Source organism: Falco punctatus (genome assembly GCF_963210335.1).
Source record: "Falco punctatus genome assembly, chromosome: 7".
NCBI lineage: Eukaryota > Metazoa > Chordata > Aves > Falconiformes > Falconidae > Falco > Falco punctatus.
Window position 1 is genome coordinate 20664792 of NC_137587.1, and position 22318 is coordinate 20687109.

The window sequence follows — 22318 nt, forward strand, 5'->3', positions numbered from 1 at the left end:
GTTTTCTGTTTCTTATTTTTGTGAGTGCAGAAATTCCCCTCATCTTAAATGAGAGAAAGGAGGCCAGGCCAGAGCCAGCAAGCTTTGCTGTGGTGAACCAGCAGTAACCAAGCAAGGAGACTGGCAATGTGGCTGTGAACCAGCCATCTCGAAGCTTAGGAACTGGAGAATCAGAGCTCCAGCTGGATCAACAGCTGGCCCCTGCCTCTGATACAGGATGAACCCAAACCTCACAGCCACATACAACTATATCTAGGTCAGCTGGGACTGGGACTCCATCCCAAATCACCAGTGGCACTGTCTCTCCTCCAGGCAGTGACAACGTTTTGGTTTGGGCTTTTTTTCCCCCCTCTCAAAGCTGCAGAAAGTTGTGAAGCAGACTTTTTGTACTTGCTGAGGACAAAAACCTCCTCTGCTTGCTGCATTCATTTGCTAAATAGCATGACAGCCTGTGAGAAACATTCTGAAAAAGCTGTTTGGGCTTGGTTTTTATATTCCTATTCATCTAGCAAACTGCCCGCAAGTTCAGTACAAACAGATCAACACAGTCAAGCACAGCTTGTAGCCTAGCTACATACTTCAGCCTTTGCTCTGAACTACTGAGGTTTTGGATGATGTCAGTCTGGTCTCCTGAGGGCTGCTGTTGTCATCAGATAGTGAGGTCGATAAGGCACATGTTATGATGAGGCGTGCTGTTGGGTTTAACCATAGTATCGTGCATGAAGTAGCCGAGAGAGCGGTGCATTTCCTGGTACAGTGCCTTGATAAGGCTCTAGCTGCTTCATAGGTATTTCCATCACACTGTCTTCTGTGTTCCGCACACAACAGATTGCTGACAACCTGAAGGGCCAGGCAGCGCCAGGGTTCAAAAACCCAGTTCCTCTATCAAAAACATGTTTGTTTGGGACTCTCTGTTTCTTTTCCTAATCTCAATTTCACTACTTTTATTTTATTTTATTTTATTTTATTAGCCTTTTACAAAGTGGGTAAAAGCAGGACCCAGAACAGCTGTTCAGAACTGAAGTACAATCAATTTCAGGAGCAGTTTTTTTTCCTGGTCCCTCATCTAGTACTCCCCCACTGCATTTGGGAAGCACCTGAAATCTAGCACAGCCTGTGAGCTAGGGGCCCTTGGCTGGATTTGAAGGCTCCAGCTCCCACCAGCATTTGTTTCCATGCCCAGATGCTCAGTCCTGAATTGCAGTTTCTTCCTCTTTTCCTCGTTTACTTTATATTGAATATTATGATTTGTTTTACTAACAAACCAAATGATAACATTTCAGGACCAGTTCTCTGTGTTCGAGAGCAGTGAAAAGGAGTTTGGACGTTGCCTTTGCCTGGAGCTGGACTGGATTGTACCTTTATAGCATTCAAGTTTCCTGTTTACTTTTCCTATTTCACTTAGATGGATGAGGAGAACAGGCTGCATCCCCAGCCAGCTGTTGGGAAAGAGTCATGGCAGCCCTAATTCCACCAGTGGGACCACACAGAATAGACGTGCAAAAATAGAAGTATTTTTATATATTTATATATATAAAATAATCCACACTTCTGCCTGCTCTGGCCTTTTCACAGCTAATCTCTATGTACCAGAAAAAGGGGAATAATGTACTTTTTCAGATTCCCAATTATACCAATTATCATCTTGAACCCCACTCTCTACCAGTTTTTAATGAAGAAAGAGCCTATTTCACTACCTAAATAAATGCTCCGGGACCCAACAGGGAAGTGCAGTGCCTGTGTGTTAATGTGGCAGCAAAATCCCGGCTTGGCAAAGGCACGATCCGTGCCAGCTGCGAGAGCCACACCAGCCTGCGGCCTCAACAGCACTGGAGAGGTTGGGTAGGACAGCACTTACAGCCCTGCAAGGGCGTTGGGTTTTTTCCATCCCGCAGAGGAGATGAACTCAGCATACCCTTTGAACTTCTTCAGGCCTTTTAGAAAGTAAGTCATTATGAGCTTTTTAGCACATGAAGGATATGAGGTCCTAGCCCTGCAAAGGACAAGGGAGGCAAAGCCAGAGGAAGGCACCTGGCAGGAGAAGAGATTCTCATTTCAGCAGGCTGGAGGAGCTTGGTGGCCTTCCAGCTTGCCTCCTGACATGGTGCCACCAGTCTTTGACTCTCAGTAAAGCTGGTGACCTACAGGGCCAGGAGTCGAGTGGCTTATCTACATGGGGGAAATTTAAATCCTTTGGTCTAGCCAGAGGGAGAGAGAGCATACATGCCCTGCTCTGTGTCTCCTGGGAGGAAGGTGCACGCAGAGGAGCCCCCAGACAGCGAGCAGCATGTCACAGCCCTCGGCTCAGGGAGCGGGTGCTAGGCACGGCGGGTGGGAGGCCGGGCTGCAGGCGGGAGGAGGAAGCACCGCTAGGAAGCAAAACCAGCATCTGATCCCAGTTTGCCAGCAGCCTGCTTCTGCCACGTGCTCAGGCCAGCCTTGGCGAACAGGAGCATTCACTCTGCCCCGGCTGTGCCCCACCACCTCCACTTCCAGAGCCCCCTCGCTGGCAGGGTGGCCACGGCGGGCTGCCTGCTCTCCTCTGCCGGAGCCAGCAACGAGGCAGCGGGGGCAAAGGGCCTTCTCTCTCCCACGTGAAGCCAGCGGCCCCACACTGAGGGCTGCCCCCCCACAGCGGCACTCCAGCTCAACCCTCCCCAGACAGGCTGCTGCCTCTTACATGCTTTTTGAAGCCCATCTTGCGTTGCCTGCTGCCCACAGTGCTGCAGAGAAAGTACCGAGTGCACTTTGTATCTGAACCAAACCAAAAACCTGGTGTCACACCCGCCGACTTTGCCCGTCTACACCTCACACTCTCCTCTGCTCGCTCTCCTGGGGTGCTCAGGGCTTAATTGCTTGTGGGACATGGGGTTATGGTCTTATCAGCCCGCGTGGTTTTGACTGCTAATCACGTTGCTTGTGATGACATAGTCATACACTGAATAAGAAAAAAATAGTGGAAGAGCAGGTAAAGGTGACCTAATAAGCATACTGTGGGTCAACCATCTTTTTACACCAATTTTGATAAGGCCTCTTATAAAGATTGTTGGAGAAATAAATAGCATGACCCAAAGGGCGAAGTTTTTTATGGACAATAAACCAGCGACACGATAGGAAACAGCGTTACAGATTACCCATCCCTCTGGGCGTCAAGAGTAAGAAGGACACAAGAATCTGCACAGTCCTGTCCAACCTGCTGACAGAAATAAAGTGCAAGTACCATTGCTGGAAAAGCGACTATCTGATATTGCTGGTTGTCCAGTCCATCTACTCCTTATGTGTATTTAGAGTCACAGTTTCTGTTTTTGGCAACTAAAATAGGATTTTTACTGCATCTGCTCTGTCATCTTTCTTTACCACAATTGGAAACCAGATTCTCATTGCTGAAATCCTAACACAGGTCAAAGAGCAATTCATAAATGCAGCCAGCTTGCCTTTCAGCTTCCAGATGCGACAGGTGGTAGAGAAAATATTTTACTTGCCATACACCCAGAGGTGATCCAACATCCCTGAAAGAGGATCATTACTGCTTTCTTTGTCAAGGAGCCTCCTTTTCAGGGCAGAACTTGACTCTAAAATATTAGTGACATGGTGGTCACTGTTGAGGGTCACCGGATGATTCAGTTGGTTTAAATAACTTGACATTTTTATTCAGAACGGTGAAGCAGCACATGGTGAAAGACTTGCTGTAGTTTTCTATACTGACCAACACTAGAAGACCAGGCAAGCTGGTTGTTGATACAAAAGGGAGATGAACATTAGTGACAAACGAGAAAGGACTGTTTCTTTTCCCATTGCATGTTTTGCCTGTTGGAAATGAGCTGATCGGGGAGGTCACAGGGCCAAACTCTACAGCTGAATTTTTTAAAGCCAGATAATTTTATGACCGCTGTTAAGCGCTGTAATTTATGTAAACCAAGATAATGATAAGTAAGTGGAAACAAATCAACTCATGTTGCAAAGCTTATGTTCCCTGGGGACAGGGATGAGTGTCTCTCCTTCAGGAAGGAAAAGCAAAGGGCAGGAGCTTGGCTTCCTATGTGCACACTGGTGGAGGCCCTGGGCTGCCCCAGCCTGACAGCAAGGAGACTGCCCAAGGATTGTGGGTGCCGTGGAGCGCAGTGCTAATATCAGAGTTAGATATCATGCATGTGTGCATATTCATACATGCAACCCAGTGGGGATAAAGTCCCAAGAGGCAGGCACTCACCACTGCCAGGCTGTGCGAGGGAAGCCAGGACACTCCACAGTAATGGGGCATGGCCCTCGTTGGCAGCACAATGCTGTGACAAGAAGTCAACTCTGTATCCCATTGTATTTCTAATAGAACCAATACAATTTGATATAGTGCTTTTCTCCTATCCTCATCACAGATTAGGCCAGGAAGGTTGAATTTGCCTCCACAAAGAAACAGAAGTAGGACAGCGTCAGTGAGAGCAGAACCAGGCTGAAAATGCAAGTCCAGGGTGGGTTTAGGACATCCTATTTTTGAGCAGGCACAGGAAGAGAGGAGCAGAATGGTTTGGAAAAGCAGATCCCCTGGGAGCAGGCTGGGGAAGAGCACAGCTGGCAGGAAAGCTGCAAGGTGAAACCACACGTGCCGTTCTGCAGGGACCTCACCTGGAAGCTGGGTTCCAGTCTCATTAACCAAAGGGGATGGGACACAAAGTTAATGGCCACAAACCTCTGTAGGAGACATTCAGGTTAACCATTAGGCTACATGTGGAGAGGTTAAAATAGCCTGAGCACTGAAACTCCCTAACAAGGGAATGCTGTGGATGTGTTGGTGCTGGAGACATTCAAAACTATTGCTAGATGGCCTCTGTGTCCGAGAGGTACAGGGATTTGGGGATAATGAGATCAACCCCATCATAGCGAAGAGTGAAGGTCTGGATGACTCACTAGAAGTCCTGCCAACCTGGATGACACACTGATAACCCCACAGGCTGCCTGTCTTGGGCCCCCATCATGAGACCGCTGGCCTCCTCCAGCTGCCAGCCCCCAAGTTCTTACAAAATGCTTGCTTTTGAAACAACTGTTCAAATTTTTTGAAAACATCTCCAGTTCTGTTTTCATCCACACTGAAAGTGTTTTTCTGGTCAGAAAAGTGCTGGAAAAGAGGGAAAATATCTTGGTCAGCAGATTCAGCCTTTGAATCCGAAGCCACATTCCCTAAACTTAGAGGAAAATTATTTTCTGCCATTCCCCTACCTCTTTTGGCTGGGCACACTCAAGAGGGGGTGCATTAAGTTTGTTCTTGACTTTTCAATCAATGACCAATTTGTAAGTCTAATAATAGGGAAAAGGGGGTTATTTGTAAACAGAGCACAGAAGATCTGAGGCCAAGAGAAAATAAACAGGGAGTCTCTATGCACATTCTCAGCGTCATCCCTTTTCCAAGCAAAAGTGCCCCTTTTACACCCTGATGTTGGCCTTGAACAAAACCTTTCCTCATTTCTTGTGACTGTAGCTTCTTAGTAAACCAGGAGTTTGTTAGTGCCCAAAAGCTCTTGCAGCATCTCCAGAGCTGTGAAACAGTATATGCTCTCCACGTAGCTGTAATCAAGGTAAATCACGATGGCTCCCACATAAGACTGCTCAAGAAATCTCTTTACAGCAAACACAGCAAGAGTTTCAAGAAATAACTTCATTGGCATTTGTTCCATATTGCTTAATGTCTCCTTAGGGGCTGTGGCTACCATCCCAAACAACATTTCTATGGCTTGCATGGCTACATCCTTTTCCTCTGAATCAACGTTGGCATCTGCTCATCCAGAGTATTCAGTAGAAATATTTGCTGTTGCCTGGAGACCAAGACAGGAGAAAAACTATCAGGAGTCCTAAATTATTTTTGCAGCTCTTTCTCTGATACTGTGCCACTGCCTTGACAATCTCCTTCACTGAGCAGTTGTATATCTAATGGGGTTTTAAAATCTGTGGGATAGGTAGTTATGTTTTCCAAGTGCCCAAAATACCTGTAAAGTCCTCCCAGGTCTACGCGTGAGAGGCATCATGTAGAAGTACAAAGCACATCTACTACGTAGCCCAAGCAGACTCTATCCATCTTGGTCAGCATTGTCATCACTTGCACTTTCAGCCCTCTCTGGGACAGAGGTAAACCCCACAGAGATGGAACAGCTCCACGGAAAAACGTCCAACCAGCTCATTTGCTGACCGGTGGTCTGGTAGTACCAGAGGTACTGCAAACATACCATACCTATGGCTTTGCCTCCGCCCGGCCAGTGCGGCAGGACTTTAAATACACAGAGGAATGCTGAACCCTGAAATGTTTCCACCGACTCCAGTTGTTAAAACTTTTCACATCACACCGACAACCGCTCACATATGTGGGAGATGAAGAAACTTCCTTCCACCCAGAGGTGCAGGAAAACTCTGGAGCTGGCAGTCACATGCTCCACACAGCCTTACAACCCGCAGGATCCTGCATGGAAAAATTTCACTTCCATGTGTTGACTAAGTTAATGTGGTGGGGATAGTGGGCGGACATAAAATGAAACTATGAAAGGAGATTAATTTGCAGCTGGAGCCCAGGCAGGGAAAACTCCGATCCTCTGTTTGCTCAGAAAATGGCAGCTTTGACCAAAACCCGGTCAAAAAGAAGAGGTTAAGGTAACGGTAGTAAAAAAAAAAACACAACAAAATAAAACAAAACAAAACAAAACAAAAAACCAGGGAAAAAAGACGCAGCAAAAGTTAAGCAAAGCCTCTCTGGAAATTAAGATGTGGAATTCATAACATTTGCAGTATAATAAACCCAGCCAAAAGGAGCTCTGTTCTGCCTATGAGGAAACCCGAACCGGCGTCACGCCTGGCAGCAGCCGCCCGCAGCCCGCTTCCTCCGCGCCTCACTGCAGAGCTGTCTTGCTCGCTGCCCTCGGCTACGTTTAACACAGCGTCTGTTTCCACTCTAACCCCTTCAGTTTGGAGGAGGAGGATATAAATCAGCTGCAGAGCTGCCCAAAGGGCTTAGTCACAGCAGGTATTGGTTTAGGGTGTCTTAGAGGAACTATTTTTTTTTTTTCTTTTTGCTGGAAGTATTCTAGGGAATAAGCGTTGGCTTTGTGAGGAACAGGCATTGCTTAACAGGCCAGAGAGTCTCCAAACAAAGGACATTTTACATCACCAGGCAGAATCATCTTCTAATGTTTTGGGCTGAACTTGGCCTCGGGCGTGAAGGCTGTTACACGAGTTCCCGGCAGATGCTTGCAGCATCCCTGCTGAGCCAGTCTCGTTGTCCCTCCCATCTGCGATGGGAGACCCTCTGCGATGGGTGTCACCCCCTCCTCCCAGCTGAACGCCTTCCCAATACTAGCTTTGCTGTTTTCCTCCTGTTTGTGTCTGGTCAATACCCCTCAAACTGCTCCTGCTACGGGCTCCTCCTGACCCTTCTTCTGTGGGACCCAGGTGAGGAAGGCACCAGTCATTACTCCTAATCTTTTTGCCTGTTTTCACTTCACTCTCCATGGTTTTGCCTGTCACCAGAGCGCCTGGTCGCTCATCACACCACCTCCCTGCAGCAGAACTGCCTCCCCAGCCCCACTGTGGGTACAAGACCACACGTTGTTTGCCTGTTGTTACATCGGGCGTGAGGAGCCTCCCTCAAGCACCAGCTCCTCTCTCCCTCCCAGGCAGGTACTGGGGCTGTGCTTTTGGGTCAGTGCCACCCCTGGGCATCATGTCTGCAGCCTCCAGCCCCTGCAACACCTCCAGCAGCGGAGCCAGCAGCCTCTTTGCTCACACACTGGCTGCTTCACCCTTCTCCCAAAGCCTCTTTCTCCAGCTCTAGGAGAGGAAATAAAAAAACCAACCTAGCACATGCAAGGTTTCCCCAACACAGGCCACACAAATTGCAGCAATTAGCAAGTGTAAAGGGCATGCTGTGGTTTTCACACTTACTACTGCATCTTAATACTCATTCATATCCTTGGGCATAATCACAAGATAGTATCCGGCGGGCTACATTATTGAGACCTTCCCCTCAGTGCTGCTGCTCCTGAACCCCACTGGAAAGACCCAGTCGTTAGCCTTCATGCATCCAAACACCATTAGGCAAGTCTTCAGACTCAAGACAGTCTGGCTTCTCTCTCACCCTTGCTATACTGGTGCTATGTGGACTTGATCTCTGGCTCTTGCCCTCTTGCTTGCTCCCCATCTCTTTAGATTGTGACCCCCTCATTTTCTGCCCCACCGCCACCTCCCCTTCACTGTGCAAGGCCTCGTGGAGCCCAATCTTCCCTACGTGATTTGCAACAGCAGCTCCAAGTCCCATTCGCAGACCATTGCCCTCCCTCTGCAGGAGCTATACAGACTGAGAATTCAAACCAGCTTGTTAACAGTCCTCCAAGGCATATTTCTACTATTCTCTGCTTCTCCATGTTCTTTCCTTCTCTGCCTCCCAACTTCATGACTATGCTGATGAGGCAAATGCTGTCAGGATCAGGAACTTGGAGCATTTCAGGGTTCTTTTTAAATGGTATATTTTGTTACTTGCAATCTGGCACACCATGCCTGTGTGCAAGTGATGCTAAACAAAGGCTGGCCAAAACTAGATAGTAAAGTTCCTACCTGCCTTTAAAAACAACAACAGCAACAACAACAACAAAGAAACCCTATTTGACTTTGCAGCCTTCACCTACAAAGAAGTTTGGGACATGAGACGGCCTCTGTTTCCACAGCCCTCTATTGCCAAACTGAAGGTGTTTTGGTACAAAAGCCACACCTAGCCCCTAGCATGGGAGCAGCCAGTACAGTCGCTGGGACACCTACAGCTGCTTTAGGAATTAGGAAGGAGGGAGGCAGCTACCAGAGTGGGATCTGAGCCACCTGGAGCTCTGCAGATCAAAGTCATCACACTACTCTTTACCAAGGGGCAACTGGCACAGCCAGCCACGCATGCTGGCTATAATTTACAAAGACAGCTAGACATGTTGAAGGTGGATAGCACTGAAGTCACCTAACTTCGAAGACAAAAAATAAGTGACTGACCACTAATGCCTGCAGCCCAGATGTATGGACGCAGCCCTTTTACCAGGATCCCACAGCAAGCATCCGTGACTGTAACAAAATGTAAGGAGCAGCAGGAGCCACCATAGGTGTCCCCTTGCCCCACAGTGAGCTGGAAGTGCAACCTGTGAAGCGTACCAAGGCACATTCTGCCATGCCACCTTACATGGGACGACAGGTGTCTCGTCCTTGTGGGTACTTCCCTCTGCCCTGGCACACCAGGCACGTCAGGAGCAATTGGGCCCGTGCGCAGGCCAGCCCTTTCTTCTGGCCGCGCTGAGAGGCCCATGCACTAAATCAAGGAGCCAGAGCATGGGCGAACTCCCAAGTCAGAGGAATGTGTGTCTCAAAACCATCATGCTAGGAAAGGCTATTTACCTTTCTGAGCCTTGGCTAGGCTATTACTGACTATGGTGAACTGCTAGGGGACACAGATGCTAACCTATGAGAAACAGCATGGACAACTCATCCACAGTAAATCCAAGGAAGAAGTCCCTCCAGACTAGCTGCTGCCATACACCCAAACTGCAATGAATGCTAATGGTATTGGATCAGGCAAATCCCTGCTTTGCTGGAGGCTCTAGCGTGAGTGCGCTCGCTCGCTCTCTTTCTCATGTGAACTATTACAGAAAGTAAACTTCCGCTGCTGCCTGTTCTGCTCTTCTCTATCACCTGCGTGACCTAGCTCAAGGTTAGTTTCAAAAAGCAAAACACTGAGTGACGAGGCATTTATCATTAATAAGCTCACAGAAGAAAAACGGTGCTGGCTTCCCAGAACCAGTGCACTAGAAGGACGAGGGAAGTACAGTACCATGAGCGAAGACCTACTTTTAGCACAGTTTCCCAGTTGTTTGTCATACCAATAGCACCATGCAACTAATACAGCTATTTTCTTCACCAATTATTAACTGGACAAAGACTATTTGTTTGTAGAGCTGCACAGAAAGTCCAGAGAGGAAGCGAGCAGTTTCAAGCTCCGCGTGCACACCCTGCGATAGGCTTGGGATCTTCTCCAGATCAGATATGCCTCGCTCTTCAGGGGCTGATGGCTCTGCTTCAGGCAGCAGGGAAGGAGGCAGGCCTGGGTGCTTGCTGCAGTTGGGCATGCGTCTTCCAGGCAGAAGCCCATCTCTCATGTGGGCCCAACCACCCGTATGCCCAGGGCAGGCAAGACTGCGGTCAGCAGAAGGTATCTGAAGGCCATTGAGCAGCACTGCGGCTCTGCCTGAGGCTCTGCTGTCAAGGATCAGCATGCTGGTTAAGTCAGCATCTGCCGAGCAGACTCCCCGTACAACTTTTCTTTCCACTGTTCATGGGAACCAGCTTCCACCAGCCAAACTCTTCTTCCACCATCTTTTCTCCACCTAGCTCACCTTTATGGCCAGACCACACAAGAAAGCACGTTAAACAAAGCCAACAGCAGGGAAGGTATGGCGGCAGTGTAAGCCTCGAGGTACCCTGCAGCTTTTTTTTTGGCAGGAACTTTTCCAACATGAATTAGGCAATGTCTCTCCTGAACACTGAGGCATGTCAAGACAGCTGAAGGATCAGTAGTTTGGCATCAATATTCCACCCCCAATTTGGAAGAGAGCTGGAACAGTTCCCAATTAAGAGTGCCAAGCTTGCTCCGGAGAGCTCAAATGGGAAAACACAATGAGCAGCGCTGGCAAAGCATCCCTAAACAAAACCACTGGCTTCAGAAGTTTCTGGGATGGCTGGCTGATACCTTCAAGGGGTACAATGGCTTGAATGCAATAGCAGGGTGATCTGTGTGTACACCGAGGCTTTGCTGGGGGTACATATTCCCCTCCTATGCAAAACACCAAGCAGCGGCTCTGCCAAAGCTGACCCGTACCACATCAACACCCCACTTTAACCTCACTCAAAACACACACAGGCTCTCCTTGAGAGGGAAGGAGCTGTGCGGGAAACACAGGGCACACGAGGAACAATAAGCCAATCCAAGGTTTAAAGCTACACTGATCAGAAAGAAGTTTGCAGGAACAGACCAAGCAACTCAAGATGGGAGGACTCTGTAAGAAACAAGAAAGGGTTAAAAGACCACCAGGGTAGGTCACATCAGGTATTTGCTGCCCTTGATCTGCACACCCATGTGCTTGCAGGGCTGACCCCTGGATCAGTGAGGAATGACAGAGGGATGCTTGAGCACAAGATGGGCACCTCAAAGGTCAAGAGAAGGGAAGTATCTGCATTTGAGTGGTCATCTAAAACCAGCCCCTCAATTTTTGCAAGTAAAACCAGCTCCACTGTCAGTTTCTTGAAAAAACTCGGGGTTTATTGATTTAAACTGCAAACAGTCATTACAAAAGAGATTCTCTTTTAAATAAACTCACACAAAGAGGAAGAAAAAGCAATGTAGTGAACAGTAACTGGGGGGGGGGGAATAATTACATTCATTATTCTCTTTGTGCCAGTCCCGTTAACCTTGGCAAGGAAAACTCCAAACTTGGAATACAGAAACACAAAGACAAACTGTATTTGGAATGTCTTCAGATAGGCACTTTGAGCCCAAGGCTTCTCCTTGAAGAATCTATACAAAAAAAAAAAAAGAAAAAAAAAAAAGAAAAAAAAAAAGTCTTCCTTCCACGCTGTCTCGCAACAGAGCTCAGGTATGTACATTCTAAAGCCCAGGTAGACAAGACCCAGGGGAGGGGAAGAGGAGGAGAAGAGGAAAGGCAAAGAAGCACATTAACTCAATTTGCAGTCCAACATAAAAAAAAGGGGGGGGGGGGGAAATTCTAAAATAAATAATCCAAACACAGTTTTTGCATTTTTTAAATTAATTTTTCATTTTTTAAAATAAAATAACCAAAAAAAGTGTAAAGTTACAAAAAATGTCATTGTAGTATAATATATTAAACTGTGGGGAAAAAAAAGGAAAAAGACACTTCACAATCTTAAGATTAATATGGAAGATCATAATTTAAACATAAAAGAATATATTCTATGGATTCATCATCCCGATAAATATGAACAAAATTAACAAAAAAGCATAGGTTTCGGCAATAAATACGTTTTGATAAGTTAAATAAGCTTTTTTATATTGTTGTGCAGTGACAAGCAAAATTTGCTCTCCAATTTCTGAAAAGTTATACAAAATTAAAAACCCAGAAAAAAATAATAAAAAGCTTGGCGTGAGTGCTCTAAGATAGGTCTAAAGTACTCTAGAGCAAAACCATTAAAGCTATGTCTACTGGAACTTTGTTTACACGAACTTGTGTGTGTGTGTGTGTGTGTGTGGAATGACTTCTGTTGGCCCCACCCCCTCTGTTTCTTTATTTAAGATGTCACATGAATATACGGGGAACTTTTAGCACCAAAATCTAGTCTCTCATAGTCCATCTCGGTTTTGTCTTGTTTTCTTCCTCCCAGTCGAAATCCCACTCATGTTACAATCTTTGTCCGTTCTCAGCTTTTCTTCCCACAGACCTGAGTGGATCCAGGCAAGATTAGTCTTTAAGGGGAGGGGAGAAAGAGGACTGGATGTTAACGCTTCCCCACATGCCTGCAGCCTAGCGGAAACTGGCCACTGGGAGAGGGCGATGCAGTACGTGGCCAGTGGAGGGAGCTGGGTCCGGACATTTCCTGCACATCTGGAAGTGCAGAGCTGCTGGTGCCCTCTGCAGCTGGAGAGGTAATACAGTCACAGTGAAAGTGTTAAAGGCACTAATTTTGTAAACGTTATTGCTTTTCATTGTAATTTGGCACTTAAGGTTTAAGCCAGTGGGTCTACAGCAGGCAGGTGGACAGGTTAACATCCAGCTTGGACTACTGGGGACAGGGCAGGGGGAGTTCAGCTTAACATTGTAATAAGAGGTGGGGGGGAGCAAGAGGAAAACCCCAGATTAGTCGTCGGAGATGGAGAGTCTGCTGAAGATGGGAAGACGTCTTGAGGTGTCCAGGATAGGGGAATCTGAGCCGCTGTGGCTGCTGCTGGAGCTGCTCAGATAGCCCTCCTGGTCAGAGAGGGAGTCCTGAGGACTGGGCGGCGAGTCAAACATGTTGGGAGACTCAGACATGGGCCTGAACAAAAAGGTGGTGGGGGAGCCCCCGCTGGGCACCTGCACCCCCATGCTGGGGGCAAAGAGACTGACCAGCTCCTGGCTGGAAAAGGTGAAGGGGTTGCTGGCGCAGTCAGGCAAGGTGGGGGAGCCCAGCAGGTCATCAGCGCTCAGCATGGGCGGCGGGGTGATGGAAGTGGGGCTGTCCAGCAGCCCGCTGGCAGCAGTGCTGGGGAAGCCGGCGAAGCTGAAGCTGTGCTGCAGGCGGGGTCTGTCGGTGACGGCGGGCTCCCGGCCCCCCGCCACGGCACGGCGCTCCTCCGCGTTGTGGATGAAGTGGCAGCGCGGGCCGTAGGGGCAGAAGCCGATGGTGTGGAAAGTGCGGCAGAGCTCGGTCTTGTACTTGGGATGGCGAGTGAGGCTCCGCAGCTCATGGATGCCGTGGGCGAACTGGCACTTGTCGCCGTACTTGCAGGCGCCATTCTCCTCGAAGGGGCGGCACAGCTCTGTCTTGTAGCGGCTGGAGTTGACCTGTCCCCCGGGCTGCTTCTGCTGCAGCAGGCGCTCGCCGCCCTCGGAGAAGGAGCGGTCCCGGAAGCGGCTTTCCCGGGGGCCCAGCATGGGAGCCGGCTCCCCTTTCAGGCTGCTGAGGAGCTGGTTCTGGTGGAACTTGGAGTTGGGCAGGGTGACAGAGTGCCTCCTAGGGAAACCCCCGCCGGCCGGGGTACCCACCGCCTTCCTGTCCAGCAGGCACCCACCGACACCCGACGGGCTGTAATTCAACATCTTATTGCTCTGCGGGAAGAAAGCAAGGGCCGGTCACTGCCACCGCCTCCGCCGGCGTCCCCATGCAGCCCCGGGAGCCTCCCGCGGCACAGCACGGCGCGAGGAGCGGCGGCGGCCGCCCTGCCCCGACGGGCTCCCCCGGCAGCAACATCTGCTTCAGCCCCTTCAGCCGCTTCACCCGAGGGCCCCGGGCCGGCCCACCCCGCCCGCCCCCGCGCACGCAAGTAAAGAACGGAGCCAACCGCGGGGGAGCCGCTGGCCGCGTCCGAAAAGGCTCCGAGGCCGGAGCTCCGTTCCGGGAAAGCTCCCCGGGGAACGGCGGCGAGCGGGAAGGGCGGGCGCCGGCCCCGCCGCTCCCCTCCGCGGCTCCCGCCTAGCCCCCGCCGCCCCCTCCAGCGGGGCCGAGCGAGGGGCGGCCGAGCCCCGCGGGGAGGGAACCCGCCCGCCGGCCCGCCCGGCCCCTCGGCAGCACCGCCGCCCGCCGCGCCGCGCCCAGGCGTGTTACGGCGCGGCGGCCCCGCGGGCAGGGGCAGGGCCCGGCCCCCCCCAGCCGGCGCCCGGGCTCGGCCCGCCGGGAGAGCGGGGCGGCGGGAAGCGCCGGCGGGGGCCCCGCGCCCCGGGACGGCGCAGCCGCGCTCGGTCCCCGCCCTGCGGCGCTACACCAGCCCCGGACCAGAACGCCGTGGGGGGGCGGGGATCCCCGACACGGCCCCCGAAGCCGGCGGCGCGGCCCCGACGGCGCGCTTACCTTGCATAAAACTTCGCTCAGGTCGAAGATGGTGGGCGACACCAGGGCTGTGGACATCTTCGGCGCCGAGGGGGGAAGCGGGTGGGGCAGCGGCACAGAGACACGAGGAGTCGCGGCGTGGGTACGGCACAGCCTCCAGCGCCCCGGCGCGCAGCCGCCCCCCGCCGCTGCTGATGCCGCCACCAGCCCTCCCGGCCGCCGCGCCCGCTCGCCGCTTCCAGCGGGCTCGCGGAAAGCTCAACTTATAAAGTTTCGGACTTGCCCCCGGGAGGAGGAGCCGGCGGCGGGAGGAAGGGGAGGAGGAGGAGGAGGGCAGGGTGATTGACACCGCGACTGAATCACCCGGGCGGGCAGGCCCAGAAAAACTTTCGGGAGGAAGAAGGGGGGGGGGGGGGAGAAAAGAAAGAAAGGGGGGAAAACAGGAAAGCGGAAAAAAAAAAAAAAAAAAAAAAGCGGCGGGCGGCGTGGGGGCGGGCTGCCCGTCCCGCGCGGGAGCAGGCAGTGGTGCGGGCCGCCGCGCGCGCGCCTGTGTGCGAGGCGGCGGGTGGCGCGCGCGGGCGGCGGCGGGGCCGGACCGGAGCCGCGCTCGCGCCTACCCGCGCCGCGGCCCGGCGGCAGCGCTGCACCCCCGGGAAATCCAGCCCCGCGGGCGGCGGGCTGGCCGTGCCGGGGCGGGCTGGCCGTGCCGGGGTTGCAGCCCGGCCGCGGCCTCTCCCCGCCCGCCTCGGGTGCGATCGCTCGGATGCATTTTCGGCGCGGCCGCTCGTCCTCGCGTTTTTGCAAGCTGGCTGTCGCGGCGTTGCTTCGCACCGCTGCCCCGGAGCCGGGCTTTTTTTCTAATTTTTGTTGAAACCTGGCACGCTCAGCAAGGGGAAATAGCTCGCATCCGCAGTAATTTACATTGTTAAAATAGGGGTTTGCGCTTTAAAAGGGTGCTTGATAAATGCGGCCTTTTCTCCCCGTATAGTCCTCTTCCAGTCTCCAGAACTTGAAATTGTAAAACTGAACAAAAAACCCCAACAAAACCAAAAAACCAGCAACCAAAAAAAACAAACTCTGAGCAAGTAATCTGCTCCAGATTTTAGTTGGCAAACTATGATTCATACTGATATCGATATGGCGGAGGGGGGGGGGAGGAGGAGGGGGAGTGGCGGCAGTTTCGTGTTTTAAAAAAAAAAAAAAAAAAAGAAGGAAAAGCAAAGTGCTTCGGGGCCTCAGCGTGAAACCTGCTGCCCCTCAACTCTTACCCCCCGCCGAGGCATGGCTGGCCCCGACTGTAACTGCAGGGGGGTTTCACCTCAGGCCGGGCGGCGGCCCCTGGCGTGGGGGGCGGGTGTCCCTGGGCTGCGCCCGGGCCGGCGGGGAGAGCAGGACCCCGGCCCCGCCGGCGGCCATCGCACCGGCACCCCGGCACCGTCACACCGCCGCGCCGCTGCTGCTTGCTCGAGTCGCGGGATCTGGACTTGGCGCTGGCGGCGGATCAGTTCCCCTCCTTCGGTCTTCAAGAACGGCCAAAATAACCAACCGAGAGAAACGCCCACAGGCTCCGTCTATTCCAGATTTTTTTTTCAAATATTATTTACTTAAGGAGAGCAATCAGGTTCCTCGAATTTCCTTCTCTTTCTAGTTTTTTTTTCTTTCTTTATCCTTGCCTTGGCCAGAAGTGAGGAGTAACCAGGGCAGAGACCAGCCTATTATTTTCTGCAGTTGTTTACTCATTCTGTAGATGGTGCTTGTTCCCAGGGCTCTGAGCCTCTCTATAATTAAACCCATTTTAATTGTTAGGTTAGAAACGTCATTTCGGGGACTTTCCAAGAGTTACCGAGAAAGCCAGCCGAGATAACCATTTCGCTCCTGAGTCGCTCCCAGCCCGCAGTTCGGCCGGGTTCCCCCCGCTGGCCGGCTGCGGTGCGGGGGGAGCGGGGGCGCCGTGCGGGGGAGCGGGGCTCCCGCAGCTCCCGGGGCTCCCGCAGCTCCCGGGGCCCCCCTGCTCCCGGGGCCGGCTGCCCCGCTGCCAGCGCAGCTGCCCACCCCCGCCGCTTCTGCCTTCCTCGCCCCGTGTCGCATTTGTTTTGGAAACCAGGGGTTTAAGGTTGCACATTTCCCCGGATCGAGCGGCAAAAGCTGAAGCCAAGAAGGAATTTTTTCACCAGTGATTTCGCTGGCGCAGCCCGGCTCCATGGTGGTCTGCTTTGCATTGGCTGCGCACATGCTCACATCAGGAATTTAGCTGCTCACCCCACCTCGTGGCTGAAAGTCAGACCCCTCCGGGCCAGAGTGGGAATTTGTGTGGGCATGAATTCACACCGAGCGGAGGAATGAAAAAATGGGAGCCTTGCACCTCCTGCCAGAGCCGTGCCAGAACTTTGATAGATGCAAATGAATAAAGATAGGTAAATGAATAAATGAAAGTCAGTTATTAAAGAAGATTACTGAAAAAGCAAATGAATGCAGTGCCATGCTCACTAGCTGCCTTGTGGGGGTCAATCTGTCCAGGCCCAGCACATTCCAGTTGGGATACTACAGCTGGGCCCAGGAAGCAGCAATAAATGTCCACGACTTCCCGAGCCCTTCCCAAATCCATCCTCAGTGCCCAAGCAGCTTCTGGAGCATTCTCGTTCCGTGGTTCTGGTGCAGGCAGATGCTAAACATATTGCAAAATGCAGAGGAATAAGATTTTTTGTCAGACCTGTGCACACATTTAATGGAGGAATTAAGATCTGCTTTCCTGAGCGAGAGCTGAAACAGGCCAGAATGGCCAGAAAACCGGGAAGAAGCAGGGGCAGCGGATGAAATGATAAAGGCAGGAGGTTTAAAGGAGTACTTTTTCCAGTCGTGTGTGCATATAAAACTGTGGGCTTGTTGGCACATGATGTTGTGGAGGTCAAAAGTATAAACAGGGTCAAAAAAGCAATTTGACAAATTTATGGAGGAAAAGTCCCTGGAGGTTTACTAAAGGCAAAGGCAGACCTCCATGGCACATTGCTGGACAATGCGCAGCAGAAGTATCACTCTCATTCCCCTGTTTTTCCCGCTAAGCATCGGCTGCTCTTGGAGGTAAGAGGAAGGCCACAAAGACCTTTGTTCTGACTCAGCCTGGTTATTTTTGCATAGTTAGGGTCTACTTTTACACTTGATACTCTGTCTAATCCTGATGGGCTCAGAGGTGCACCCGCAAACTTGGGATTTGCTGTGTGGCGTCAGATTGTTCAGGCCAGGCAGGAGGAGGTCAGCACTGGGAAGTACAAATCAGCACCATCTCGTCCCCGAGCTGCTGGGCACAGTTTCACACAGTGGCCTCTGCTGAAGGCTGGAGAACAGTCTCATGGGGTAGCTGCACTCCTTGCCCAGTTTAACTCCCCGTCAGGGTAATAAGAGGTTACTTTGAGTATGAACTGAATCCAAGTGCCAGTTTTGCCACAGATATATTTGGTGATGTTACAGCTCCCATAGCAACAGAAGAAGATTGCTATCTTGAGACACCTCCACTTATCCTTCACCTGGAGCCGTTTGGCAATAGGAAGCCTGCAGGTCTGCTTGCGTCAGTCAGTTACTGAGTGAGAACACAGTGCAAAAAAGCCTGAACTGCTGAAAACAAGGTGGTGGGGGGTGGTGGTTTGGTTTGTTCCCCCTCCTACCACTCAGTTCCCAAAGTTTCAAGGTAGGAAAGGGAAGTGCTTTCACACGAGCAAGGTTTTCCCCTGAGAGTTCTGGATGAGTTAGGCATTTCGCTCCCCCGCTCCCATGGGAATCGTCATGTAAACAGACATGTCTTTTCCGCAGTGGTGCTCCGATGTACGGAGGCTGGGGACGAAGGAAGAACAAACCTCCTGCCTTTATTTCTGCGGGGGGTGTAAGATGAGTCGAAGCTTTTTGCAGTCGCTGTTCTATTCATATCTTTTGGGTCCGGTGCTATTTTTGTTGGCTGTGTCCCTGGAGGTGGAGGTGTGGAAGTGCCTTTCTGCTGGTCTCCACAAGCAGGTGTAGCTGTTCCCTCTGTTGCAGGCGCCTCCTCAGATGCTGTGGCCTTTCGGGGGGAGTAGGCAGATGTCAGCATGGCCGTTCCCCGTCTGTCCCTAACTTTTTAATCCTTCCTTTTATTTTGGCCTTGCGCTTCTTCCATGGAACATCTCTGGGTAGCCACTGGGAGGTGTGAATGGCTCGGGATGGAAACCACAGCTTGTAGGTGCGCCCTCTGCCAGGCTTTTCTGGCACCCAGGGGAGCCTGGCCTCCGCCTGCTCCCAATAGAGAGGGATACTACCAGCTGCTCGGTGAGGAAACAAATTCACAAAGATACAGGAAAGTGTGTTAAGGTGGTGGGAAGCAATGGGAGTGAGATTCCTGGCAGCTCGGGTATGTAAACATTCATAAAATAGAGAGCGTGTGCATGTGTGTACTTTGTGGTGGCAGGAAACCCAAGAAGCTAGCTCCATTATTTTTGCTGGAATTGGTCACAACAGTGCCAGACGAGTATTATAAGCCCTTAATCCTCCTGACTTTACACCTGTGAACAACCTAAAGACCATCCAAGGCGATCTAAATTATGGGACATCTTTACTAATTAGTCATAGGGTTTGGGATCTGACTTGGTTGTTCATAAAGAGGGTTTTCTGTTTCTCGGCAGCTCAGACGCTGAGCTACCTCTGGGGGACGTGAGGGGAGGGGGAGGCAGGAGGTGGAGGTAGTGTGTGGCCTCTTCTGCAAGTGTCACATGAATGTGACTAGCCTGCCACAAGTTTAGCAGCACAAATGGTGGCACTGACAAGATGCTGCAGTGGAAAAAGCAGAGGTGGGTGCCCTTTTAGCAGACGCAGGGTAGGGAATTTGGCTGAACTTAATGGATCTAGGTTATAATTTCCAGTGGAAATACTAATGCAATTAATACATTTCCACATAGCAGGACAGCAAGCCTGTGTTAGCGTTTAGCTGTTTGCCATGATTGCTCAGGTGGCTGGGCCAGCCACATCCTGGGCTCTGTCCAGCTGCACCCACATGCAGCCTGTGCTGGGCTGAGGCACAAACCAGTGTGGAAAAATAATAGGTTTGAGGGGCTAGAGGAAAAGAGCATCACCAGGACTGGCTGCTACATGGTTGTGGAAAGTGAAGGTGCCTCAAGAGGAACCTCTGCTCCTGGCCTGGGTGCCAGGCTGTCGTCACTGCACCCTGGCTCCCTGGCAGGGCATCCACCAGCCTGCCCAGCATCTACACACCCAGTCCGTATGTGGTGCACAGGGCTGGAAAGCCCAGCAGCACCCTCCTGCAGTACCACAGACCTCCCTGCTGCCCACTTGCTGGAACCCGCCACCTCCTGCAGGGAAATCTCCCTGTTCTTGTTGGGGTTTGTCAACACTTAGTGAAGTTGCAGACCCTTTAGGGCAAGGAGCAAATCTCATCTGTCTTTCCTCCTTGCATGAAGCTGGAGAAGGGTTTTCCATCCTGCTGGCATGGTAACGGGAACTGAGAAAGTGCCCCAGCCTGGGTACAGCAAGGTGAGGGATGGAGCAAGAGATGTTTCACACCACTGGTGGAGGAGAGCTGAGAAGCAGTATGCCATCCCACTGCAGGTCCCTGGAGCAGTTCCCCATCCCCCTGTCTGTGGGAAGCACCCCCATATGGGACAGCCTGCACAGCTGGCTGCCAGCACCCTCGCACTTGGCAGTCCCAGGGTCCCTAGCATCACTGTTAGTCCCAAACTCAGGAGCTGCTATGGTGTACAGCAAAGGCACAGCTTCTGTTAGGTACCTTTAACTGGGCCTAGTCTACACAGGGCCCTATGCCTGCCAAGGCAAAGAGAAGTCAAATGTCTTTTATCTAAACAAATTGTTGTTCAGGGTAAGGCAAGTGCCAGAAGCTTTAAAGAGGCTGTTGGCAGTTTCCAGAAAAAGCAGCAAGTGACACCTGCTGCACATCAAAACAGCAATTGCCCTTGTATCGATAGGGTGGTTAGTTCACGAAACAAAAGTGATCAGGGACATGGAAAGGCACAGATCTCAGAAACCAGCACCAATTCCACATTTTTTTCAAATCCTGCTTCCACGCTCCCAAGCCCATACACAGCAGGGCGATAACACAGCACAGCGATTTCTGTTGGCCTCTGCCCGTTTCCAGCTGGAGCAGCCCTGGCTGCTGATTTATTCAGCAGACGTCAACCAGTGGAATGTTTCAATGATTTTTCCCTCCAAAAGAATGTGCTAGGACTAAATACTTTCACCTTTCTTTTTTTAAAGGAGAAAATGTAAACCTACTCGGGAGCCTCTTGGATTGTGTCATTTTTCTGACGTGCAGTGCTGGTGGCAGCTCACCTCCAACAGGCCCAGCTGTAACCCTATGAAAAATGCCACTTCAGCCCTTCACAGTGGGACTTGTCATAACCTGATTTCCAAACACACGGGTTGCGCTCCACGCTTCTTACAGTTCCATGAGATACTTGCATCAGGGAGGCAGCTTGCTTTCCCACCTATCCCGTTCCATCAAAACACACTTTTAGCACCAGGCAGGAAGCCAAGGTCAAGTCTCCTTTTCTTTCTTTTTTTTTTTTTTTTCCCCTCCCCCTGCCTGCTCTGAATACATTATGATACAGGCTTCAGTTCCACTATTCTGTCTTTTCCCACAAGACCGTTGCCTCATTCAGACCACAGCGGGGAACATGCTTTCATCTCTGCCAGCTGGGCATGGCTGGAGCACCCCATGCCCGTAGGAGCTGTGTGGGGAGGACGCAGAGGCGAGGCTTTGCAGATTCCCAGGCACAGAAGACAGAGGGATTTGGTCAGGTCCAGTTCTGGGAGGGCATTTCCAGGGTGTCTCTCCCACTGCCTCATTTATCAGGTTGGTAGTGAAGAATATCGATGAGGATGGGATTCCTCTCACCTGATTTTAGGTGCCTAAAAGTTAGGTGCCTAAACCTAATTAGCTGGACATGCTTCCTGCATAGTCAATGGAGACAAATAGGCACCTCTAGCATGTGATTCATCTCACCTATCTTGAACATTTATCTTGAGAAGGGCTGACTCACTCAGCAGCCAAGCACCCGCTTCTCTTCTGTGCTGTAAAGGCAGATCAGCAACTTGCTGAGGATTTGACAATTAAATTTTGGATGTCCCAAGTTAGGCAAGGTAAGTCCTACCCCCAGCTGCAGCAGTGTCTGTGGGAAGCATTGTCACTGTGCCCCTGCTTCACACCCACACCCACCCTCCAGTTTCCCTCAGAGGGTCCGTTTCCAGCCCTTCCCAAGCAGGGCTGGGTTTTAGTCTGTCCAAATCACATAATCAGTCCTTATCATATTATCAGGCCAAGTTAAATATTTATAAAGCACCTGGGGGCAGGGTCCATGTCTTTCTCCTGTTTGTATATTCCTTCGAGGAGCAAAGCCCCCATGCCATTTGCAACCTTTCGTGGACTAGTGCAATGCAGCACCGTGGGTCCCTGGGCCAATCTGCAGGTCTTGATGAAATGCAGCCGGGAACACAAAAAGAGCTTATGGACATTGGGAAACAAGCAGAAGTGAATCATAAGAGTCAGGAGAAGCTACTAACGTGTGGGAAAAAGGCAAATGTGCTACCTCGGCACAAACATATAATAAGGAAGTATGTAATAATAATTATTGTTATTGTAATACGGTCTGGGTGAGCATTTGGGAAAAAGATATCTAATAACTGACAAGTGACGTGGCTCGGTTTGTTTTGATCTGAAATTCAAACAATGGTTGTGTTTATAAGGCAATAATACGCAGGGCACAGA

General features: G+C 51.2%; 1 protein-coding gene across 1 annotated transcript; it reads right to left on the bottom strand.

Moving 5' to 3' along the window:
• Positions 1–11298: 11298 nt before the first annotated feature.
• ZFP36L1 (ZFP36 ring finger protein like 1) lies at positions 11299–14792 on the bottom strand. The gene is made up of 2 exons (XM_080396533.1): positions 14581–14792; positions 11299–13841 (listed from the first exon to the last, which is right to left on the bottom strand). The coding sequence occupies exons 1-2, from the start codon at positions 14635–14637 to the stop codon at positions 12891–12893; spliced, it is 1008 nt and encodes a 335-aa protein (XP_080252659.1). The 5' UTR covers positions 14638–14792; the 3' UTR covers positions 11299–12890.
• Positions 14793–22318: the final 7526 nt, after the last annotated feature.